At 43.3% G+C, this 10817-nt stretch overlaps 1 protein-coding gene across 1 annotated transcript; it reads left to right on the top strand.

The window, feature by feature from the left end:
• The first annotated feature begins 6570 nt into the window (after positions 1–6570).
• Positions 6571–7112, top strand: LOC131619254 (uncharacterized). Its single transcript, XM_058890370.1, has 3 exons — positions 6571–6750; positions 6829–6975; positions 7059–7112. The coding sequence occupies exons 1-3, from the start codon at positions 6571–6573 to the stop codon at positions 7110–7112; spliced, it is 381 nt and encodes a 126-aa protein (XP_058746353.1).
• The last annotated feature ends 3705 nt before the right edge of the window (positions 7113–10817 follow it).

Raw genomic sequence — 10817 nt, 5'->3', positions numbered from 1 at the left:
ACCCCTGCGTCCTCCATTTTCACCCCTCTAAATCAGACCAACACCCTGATTCGACAGTAGAATGATCGGATTGAGGCAATGGAACAGCAGCACTGCACCAAGACCCCTCCTTGCAAACATCCGCGACCCGAGCATGACACTTTGGCGGCCAAGAAACGTCAACATTCTCCTTCAAAGAGGGACCAACCTTCCTCTCTCGCTAAAATGAGCAAGGAATATCACCGCTCTCGTTACCGCTCGACCTCTCCGCCGTCAAAAGGACGGTCAAGATCACCTTCTCCAAAGCTGACGGATCACCGCCGTCACCATAGGCGAAGTTGAAACCGCTCCCTGACTCCAATTCATAGTGACAAAGAGGAAGAACGCAGAGGCCCCATGTCCCGAGCCATCGTGGAGACCCCTCTGCCCATTGAACTAGAAAAACCTCCTCCATTGGGCACGTACGACGGAACCACAATACTAACGAACACATCGAGAACATTGATTCCCTTCTTGACTATCGAGGGGTCCCCGACGCAATAAAGTGCCGCTTGTTTCCAATCACTCTGGCAAAGGCGCAATGACCTGGTACAAAAGCCTTCTAAACGAATCCATCACGTTCTGGAAAGGACTCGGCAGACTCTTCTCGAGGCACTCCACGACCTCCCGCAGACATCCCAAATCGGAAGCCTCACTGGAGGCCATAGTCTAGGGGAAAGATGAGCCTTTCTGGGCGTATATTGAAAGATTCAACAAGGAATCCGTACAAGTTTCCACCATGGAGGACATGAAAAAGTATCTTCTGGAGCGGGGCCTCCGACCTCGGTTTGATTTCGCCAAGGTCGCGGGCATTGAGATGCCAACAACCTTAGACGCCTTCTTCCTCAAGGCACAAGCATACTTCTAGTATGAGGAAAAGGAGGCCGCGCACGCGGTCAGAAATTCCAGGCATGAAGAGAATTCCAAGAGTGCCCGACAGGAGGAAGGCTCTCGTCGAGGAGCGGATAAAAAGAAAGAAGACAAAAATCGCAACGCCAAGGATTAAAAGGGTCCAGCCGGGAAGTTCCGAGAGTATACCCCTCTAAACGCGTCTCGGGAGCGTATCCTGACCAAGTGTGTCAATGCCGAATTCTAGACAGGAAAGGTTCGCTCCCCGAAGTCTATGCCCACCAGGCCGAACATGGACAAGTTGAAGTATTGTAGGTCCCACAAAGGCCACAAGCATAACACCGAAAATTGTATCCATTTAAAGGATGCGATTGAGATACTAATCAAAGAAGGGCATCTCAAGCAATATGCTAAAAAGTAAGAGACTCTGAAAGAAGCGAAGGCGGTGGCCGAAGAAAAACCAGCCAAAGATACCTCCACTCTAAATCGTTATAAGTATGACTCGACCAAAAGATTTCTACATCCCGGACTAGGCCGGCACCCCGACGTTCTTCTCCTCACATATTTCATGGAAGTCATTCCTTTCTTCGATAGTGATATCTGGGGGAGGATTCAGCAAACTAACTGTGGGTTCCGTCAAACGAGAATTTGAAGAACTCATATCAACTAGTTCGGGAAAAACAGCCACGCTCGACTTGTCTAGAGGAAGTTCCACGCCGATCGCATTTTACAAGGAAGAACTCCCCAGGGGTACCCCCAACGCTACAATCACGCTGCTCATTCGTGCCCGAACGGCCAACTTTGATGTCCGACGCATCCTCGTCAATTAGCATAGCTCCGTCGACATCATGTACTCCCAGTTGTTCTCCTCCCTGCAACTGGACGAAATCCATCTTACCCTGTACGTGGGATCAGACCTGCAGGGATTCAACGACACTGTCACTAAGACATGGGGCTTCGTGGAACTAGTTGTATCGTTCGGAACGACCATAACGACTAGAGCCATAAAGTTCCAGTTCCTAGTCGTCGACTGTCCATCCATTTACTAGTGTATCATCGGACGTCCGACTTTGGCTGAACTGATAGTTGTGCCCTCCACCTTTCACCTTAAAATGAAGTACTATACTACCAAAGGTCAAGTAGCTATCTTGCGCGGAGATATAGAGGCAGCCCGGAGATGTTTCGAAGCATCCACCAAGGACCTAAACTCCATAAAGACCACTCCCCGACCAGAGACCAAGTTAGCAGTGCCCACCAATTCCGAAGCAGCCAAATCAATTCCGCGCATAGACACCATCGATCTTGACAATCGCTTCTGCAAGGAGTTCGAAGAGAGAGCAGAGACAAAGAAGTCCCCAAAAATCAAAGTAGAGGACATATTGAGTCCCATCCCAGACGAAGACTTCGAGCTCGTGCCGCTCGGTGAAGACCCGACCAAAGGGGTAAAAATAGGGACTGACCTTCCTGAATTGGCTAGGAAACAACTGAAAGCATGCCTACGCGAGAATGCGAATCACTTCGCCTGGAGCGCATCGAAGATGCGCGGTCTCGACCCAGAAGTATCATGTTATCACCTAACGGCGTGCAAAGCCATCGCTCAGAGGAGGAGGAAGCAGTCCCCAACAAAGACGGCTGCAGCTGAGTTAGCTGTTAGGGATCTCTTAGAGGCGAATTTTATTTCGGAGGCCAAGTATACTACTTGGCTGTCCAATGTTATACTTGTCAAAAAGAATAATGTAAAATGGCGCATCTACATTGACTATACCGATTTCAATATGGCTTGCCCCAAGGATGCATATCCACTACTAAACATAGACAAACTAGTAAATAATTCCACCGATTCTAAACTACTATCGTTCATGGATGCGTATTCGGGATACAATCAGATCCTTATTGCTAAGTCCAATAAAATATATACAACCTTTATGACAAAATCAGAAAATTATTACTAAAACGTTATGCCCTTCGGTCTAAAAAACATTGGGGCCACATACCAACGGATGATGAACAAAGTCTTCCAGGGAAAAATAGGAGATATCCTCGAGGTGTACATGGACGACATGACCGTCAAATCCCACGAGGAGACCGACCATGCGACACACCTCAGGAAAGTCTTCGAGCAGGCCAGAAAATGCAAAATGAGATTTAATCCCAATAAATGCACGTTCGGTGTCCGAGCAGGCAAATTCCTTGGTTTCTATCTAACAGAAAGAGGAATCGAAGCCAATCCGGACAAGTGCAGGTATTTCTCCAAATTCCCTACGCCGAACTCGAAAAAGTCCATTCAGTCTCTGAACAGGATGCTTACATCACTATCCCAATTTGTAGCCAAATTCGCACAACACGCTCTCCTATTATTCAAAATCCTGCGGAAAGAAGCCGCGTTTGAGTGGACGAATAAGTGCCAGCAAGCCCTCATCCACCACAAGCAGGCCCTCTCGGGACCCTCGGTTTTGTCCAGAATGCACACTAGGGAAGTCCTATACCTGTATTTGGCCGTCGCGGCCGAGGCCGTCAGCGCAACCCTTATCAGAGAAATCAAAGAGGGACAGAAACCCATATATTTCACAAGTAAGGCGCTTCAAGGCCTAGAACTCATATACCAGCTGATAGAGAAAGTCGCTCTGGCCCTGATCAACGCAGCAAGGAGAGTCAGACATTACCTCTTGGCGCACACCATGATAGTGCAGAACGAACAACCCATTAAACAATTACTCGAACACCTAGACATTGCTGGGAGAATACTCCGCTAGTTGCTAGAACTATCTGAATTCGACATAAGATATGAGGGAAGAAAGGCATTAAAAGCACAGGCCCTTGCGGACTTCATAGCCGAAATGGATTTCACCGAGTCAACAGTCGACGATGCTCGAAAGTGGATCATCTACATGGACGGAGCGTCTAATACGACCGACAGTGGAGCGAGCGTAATCCTATAAAACAAGGAAGGGACTTTGATAGAAGTACCGCTATCCTTGTCCTTCCCTACCTCCAAAAACCATGCGGAATATGAGGCTCTCCTCGTCGGGTTGCGCTTAGCCGAAGACATCACAGCTGAGGAACTCAAGATATTCACTGATTCTAAGCTGGTTGCATCTCAAATGTCATGAGAATACAAAGTGAAAAACGATAACCTCGCAGAATATTTGGGCCTCGTGCACAAGAGGATGGCCCGTTTCAAGTCAGTAATAGCAAGACACATCCCCGAGAACACAACACCCGAGCGGACGTCCTGTCAAAACTAGCAAGCACCCGGAAAAAGGGCAGAAAAAAATCCGTAATCCAGGAGGTCTTACCTCGTCCCAGCACTGAAGCACCGGCCATGGTCGTGGAAGTAAACGATATCGGGGACGCCACCTGCTGGATGACGCCAGTTTACAACTACTTAGAAAATGAGCTCCTACCTGATGACCCAAAGGAAGCCGCGATCGTCAGGAGAAGAGCCTACTTGTACGTCCTGGTCGAATGTCGACTTTATCATCGGGGATTCTCCATCCCTCTCCTTAAGTGTGTCGATGAAAGCAAAATTCCCCACATCCTACGAGAGGTACACGAGGGAATAAACGCCCAACACCTAAGGGGAAGATCATTTGCTCGAATTGCCCTGCGAGCGGGATATTACTGGCCTACCATGCAACAAGACGCTAAGGAACACGTAAAGAAGTGCGACAAATGCCAACGGTTCGGGGACATGCACATAGCACCCCCTAGCGAGCTCAAATACTTATCATCACCTTGGCCATTCGCCTAGTGGGGCATGGATCTCCTCAGACCATTCGTCACTGATTCCAACTAGAATAAGTTTCTGAAGCAGAACCACTGGCCAAGATAACAACACAACGTTCTCCGCTTCTACAAAAGAAACATACTCGCTAAGTTCGGTTTACATTTGACCATCGTTACCGACAATGGAACCCAATTAAGTGACAAAAAATTCCAAGAATTTGTCACAAGGGTAGGAACAAAACAACACTTCGCATCTGTCGAAGACCCCCAGACGAACGGACAGGCAGAGGCCGCAAACAGAGTAATTCTAAGAGGCCTTAAAAGAAGACTTGACGAAATCAAAAAGAGATGGGTCGAAGAACTCCGCAACATCCTCTAGGCCTACCGAAATACCCCTCATTCGACGACCCGGGAGACCCTTTTTTGGATAACATACGGAACCGAGGCCATAATACCAGTAGAAGTATACGAGCCCACCAGGCGAATTGAAGAGCCTCTAGAAGAGGAAATGAATGACGAATCCGTCAGAGAGGAACTCGACTTGGTCGAAGAAGTCCGGTCAGGTGCTGCTCTCCGTGAGGTTTCTCTCAAACAAAAGATATCCCTAGGATATAACGTGAAATTCATCAAACAAAAATTCGAGATAGGCAGTATGGTACTCACGAGAAATCATAAAGATTCTTGCGAGGGAAAGCTCGCTGCAAACTGGGAAGGCCTCTATCGCGTCCGGGCAAAAACCGGGAACAGAGCAAACTACTTAGAAAACCTACAGGGGGAAGAACTTGCTCGACCATGGAACGCTGAAAAGCTTAAACTGTATTACAGCTAAGAGCCAAACATACCTCGGTGGGAGCGCTCGAAATTATAGGTGCGACCTAGGTACAGGCTTAGCACCTCATGTTGAAACGAAACGACAAGGGCCTACTCTTTTAATCGAGAAAATGCTTGGTTCTTCGGGGGGGCACGTGCACCGAGCACCCTCGTCGTAATTGTACCCTGATGGCAGAATGCCCTGCTCCCGAAGGGATCGTTCACGCCGTGGGACTCGGACCCCAAATCAACGAGGCCTGAGATTCACCTCAGTCGGACCGTATATCAGACCGAGCAAAATCCCTACCCCAAGGTATGACTAACAACACGTGAAACATACATAAGTAAAAAGAAATGAGAAACTTTTAATTAATTTATCAAACAATGTACAAAAAACATAAACACAAGGAAGCTACATTAGACTTCTTGATTATGGCGCAAGAACTCCTCTGAATTGATATACTGAAGATAATCTTCACCCCTCTCAAAATCAAAATTGTGCTCATTGGAAGCATCCTTCTTCCTAGAAGACTTCGACCGGGTCATCATGGCATGATCCCCTTTCAACCGGGGAGCAGCTTCAGGAGACCCTCCATTCTTCTTCACCTAAGGACGAGGCTGGGACTCTTTGGAAACCTTCTTGATTTCGGAATTATCCATCACTACAAGGAAGATGAAAATAAGAAGCAAAAGGCCCTCAAAACCTCCATTTTTATAGAGGAAAAGAAGGAGGATACTAGCATAGATAATATCGAAAACACATTTAATGCATGAAGAAACGTGGGAAACAACATACACATATACCCATACATTGAACATGTAAAACTTCCTGGGAAACAACACACTATTAATTTTTCATAGGCAAAATACCCTGTTTGGTCCCTTAAGTTTACCCTCTGGTTCACTTTGGTCCCTCAAATAATTTTCGTGCCAATTTGGTCCTTTAAGTTTCTAAATGTAATCACGTCAGTCCTGTCCGTCAAGTTGGCTATAACGTCCGTTTGTTTAGTCTAGCTGGCAGGTGATGTGTCATAGTATATTAGGTTTTCCTTCTCCCCAATTCAATTTCACGTTCTCCTTCTCCCCATCTCTGCACTTCTTGTTCTATTCTCCTTCTCCTTCGTGTTCATCACTTTTCTCCCATCTCCATTCTGATAATCACCAACCATGAAGGAAAAACATTGTTCTGAGTTCTTCAAAGAGACAAAATCAGAAAGCAACGAGTCTTGCGTTCTTAGTAAGGCTCGTGCTATGCCAATTTGTTACTGTGGTGATGCTGCTGTGATTCGTAGGGCAAACACTGACAAGAATTTCGGAAAGAAATTTTTGGGATGTATCAATTACAAGGTAAGCCCTAATTTTTGGTTTGGTATGTTAAAGCAATGTGAAGAGGTTGTGTTGTTGATACAAATTTGTTATTTACAGGGGTCTGAGCAAAGAGGTTGCGGTTTTTTCAAGTGGTTCAATGAGGAAGTGGTGGAAGACAAATGTGAAGATTTGATACATAAGTTTGAAATCTTATCCAAGGAATTTGAAAAACTGAAGTGCAGAAATGAGGATTTAGGGAATAGGGTGACTGAAATTCAAGGCCAATTGAAGAAGTTTCAAAAGTGGAAGTTTATATGTTGTGTAATGTTATGTTTTTGGTTTTATAGGATGTTTTAGTATTGGCAATTAGGATGTTTCTGGTTTTTGAATGTGTAGTTTGAATGTGTAATTGTAACACAATTGTGAAATGAAATGAGTTTTAGTATTGGCATATTTGGTGTATAATGCATTTGACAGACCAAAACAAACATGACATTAACACATTTCATGATATTTCCCAAATTCATACAAACAGAACCAAAACAACAAACATAATTGTTGATAACAAACATAATTGTTCAAATTGTCTTCAAAATACATTAACCATAAACATGTTGATAACAAACATGATTGTTCAAATTGTCTTCAAAATACAAACATGACATAAACATGTTGATAATAGACTTCTCCAACATGCCTACAAACAGAACCTAAACAACAACCATAATTGTTCAAAATGACTTCAAAATACATTAACCATTACCCTAATTGTTCAAACAGAATTCAAATTACATTAATACTAATTGTAAGACTAAGTAAATTTCTTTGATGGGAGCCTCTTTGTTGGGGTAGTCCTTCTAGTTGTAGGTCCAATCACATTCTTTGCTGCAGATAATCTTGTTGTTGGTCCTGGGGCTACAAATGGCCTTCGTACACCAAGCTTTTGTAACTTCCCATCCACTTTTGAAGACTGGTTGTTACCTACATTTCCTCTTGAACATTGTCCTTTCACTTGCTTTCCTCTAGAAGATTGTGTTGCACTCATGTAAGCCTGTGTAGATGCTGAGGACTGAGTTGCAGGCACCTGGGTACTAGTTGGCTGACTTGTATTAGTAACTGTTGCTTGACTTGGCTGACTTGTATTTGTAACTGTTGCTTGACTTGGCTGAGATGCATCAATAACTGTTGCTTGACTTGGCTGAGCTGGTGGTGTCACCTTGCAAGTTAACTTGTTATGGCCAACCTTCTTGCACCTAGAACACTTAATAATAAAACCTGTCCTTCTCATCTTTTTGTCACTCCCATCAATCTCTCCTTGCTCAAGATTTCTTCTCTTCTTTGGTCTACCAGGCATCTTCCTATATTTAGGTGGCTGAACATCAGGATATGGAGTCCTAACCCACAAATTAGACCCATTCACCGGATAGAGGACATGCTTGTATACTGCCTTGTAAGCAGAAACCCTATAGTAGTCAGGAATGTAATCATCAACCTTAAAATTCCTACTCTTCATGGATGCCATTGCATGGACACAAGGGAGACCTGTTAGCTCCCATCTTCTACACGAGCAGCGCAAATCCTTCAGATTCACACTGAATGTCTCAGCTGGGTTTTCCAAATGCCTCACTTCAAATATATGCTCATCTGCCATTCTACAATAAAAATAGATGCAATTAATATACAATACTTAACAATAGATAACAACACTAATATACAATACTCAACCATACCTTACAAGCCACATGTTGGTAAAATTGCTAGTTATTTCCAGTTTCTTTCTAATGTTGGGTAAAATCTCATTTCCAGATACATCTTGGAACCTCATTCTGTTTTTTGCCCATCTCTCCATAAGGTAAGTTCTGATCTCTTCAAGCATTGTCACAAGTGGTTTTCCTCTAGAGTCAAGAATTACACTGTTAAATGACTCAGACATGTTGTTGAGCACAGCATCACATTTGTTGGTTGTCCTAAAATAGGATCTACTCCAAAACCTTGGTGGAGTCTTCATCATATGGAGATATGCTTCTTCATTGGCCAGTCTCATTCTTTTCATCTCTCTTTCCCAAGCTTGAGCATATGTTGACTTTGCTGCCTTCCAGATAACTTCCTTCAACATCTTTCCAGGAAATCTTTTCCTAAAATTATTGTACAAGTGTCTAACACAAAATCTTTGTTCCACATTGGGCAACAACTCATCCATTGCAGGTAATAGCCCCTGAAAATGAAAGTTTACATCATAGAAATAATAAGTTTGCATTATAGAAATAGTAAGTTTGCATAAATATACAATGAGGAAGTTGTACATTACCTTTTGTTGGTCTGAAATGAAAGTGTAAGTTAAACACTCATTTGCACCTCCTAGGTCAGCAATCAACAACTCCAAAAACCAAGTCCAGCTATCCTTATTTTCACTTTCCACCACAGCATATGCTATAGGAAGCATTTGATCATTAGGATCCCTTCCTATAGCTGCCAGAATTTGGCCCCTACAGAGTCCCTTCAGAAAGCAGCCATCCAATCCTATAACATGTCTACTTAGTTTGAAGCTTTCTTTACAAGCTGCATAACAAATATATAGCCTTTTAAAATATGGTCTTTGGTCATCAACACCTTCAGGAACAGGGTCCACATTCATCTTAATTGTAGATCCTGGATTTGCTTTCAACAATTCATGACAATAGTCATATATCCTATTGTAATCCCCCAAAAATGACCCATCAACCTTATCCCTGGCAGCTACTCTTGCTCTTATTGCCTTGGTCTTGTTTATCCCCACATTCCACTTTCTCAAAGCCTTCTCTTTTATATCCTTAACCTTTAACCTAGGATTGTTTTTCAATGAGTTCTGAATTCTCTTACTCAACCACTTTGTAGATAGCAACTTCACATTGTACTCCCTACTACAATTATGTTCATCAATTATCTTTCTTACTTGCCAAGAATCCTCATCTGGTAACTTGCTACAGTAGAGCTCCCATTGACAGCCATCCTTACATCTTACCCTTACTCTTTTCTTGTCATTCTTTAAGAACTTCAGATCTCTACCATTCTGCACAGCATATGATATCACTGCATCCTTAATGTCACTCTTGGAAGTGAAATACATACCAAGCTCCCATTTGTAGTTGGACATATCTTTCTTTTCTTTGTAAAGTGGGTACTTCTTCCTATTAATTCCACTACTGTCATCACTATCACAGCCACTTTGAAGATCATCACTGTCATTATCACTCCCTTTACACTCTCCTGTATCTTTCATGTGCTTCTTTTTCCCACTAGACTTTCCATCACTGTCATGTGAAATGAGATCAGCAAGTTCATCCTCATCTATGTCATCATAATCATCAGATTCATCCTCAAATGATACCTCAAGGGCACTATCATACTGAAAGTTCTCATCCTCACTATCATCATCACTTTCATCATGAACCTCACCCATGTTGTTTGACTGACCATCAATATTTCCTCCAGTTATATTAGCAACTCCTTCTTCAACAGCAACATTTCCACCATTCAAACCAACTGCAACTCCTTCTTCAACAGCAACATTTCCACCATTCAAACCAACTGCAACTCCTTCTTCAATAGCAACATTTCCACCATTCAAACCAACTGCAACTCCTTCTTCAACAGCAACATTTTTACCATTCAAACCAACTTCTCCTTCTTCTACAACATTATCACCATTCAACCCAACTTCCTCTTCTTCTACAACATTATCACCATTCAACCCTACTTCCCCTTCTTCCACACCAACATTGTCAGCATTCATCTGATCCAATTTATCAGCTATTTCATCATGTAACTGATTAAGAAACTTTTCAACCTCATCTACAGGCTCAACAACAACATCATCCACTGGTCCATCATAAAAATCAGGTTGAGACAGTGTGTGTTCAATGTAAATGTCAACACTTTGGTGCACCCTGTAAAGGTCTGCAATTTCTAAAGCACCTGTGTCATCAACTAGCAAATTCATACCTAATTGTGGATCCTTGTAATACATTTTCTCAAAGTCCCTATAACCTAAGTCTTTCAAAACACCCACTAACTCAAAATAACTCCACTTATCAGCATCTACTTTCAAATTATCAACCACACCTCCC

Source organism: Vicia villosa, linkage group LG7 (genome assembly GCF_029867415.1).
Source record: "Vicia villosa cultivar HV-30 ecotype Madison, WI linkage group LG7, Vvil1.0, whole genome shotgun sequence".
Taxonomy (NCBI): domain Eukaryota; kingdom Viridiplantae; phylum Streptophyta; class Magnoliopsida; order Fabales; family Fabaceae; genus Vicia; species Vicia villosa.
The sequence above is the reverse complement of the archived record's forward strand: the minus strand, read 5'-3'. Positions and strand labels throughout refer to the sequence as shown.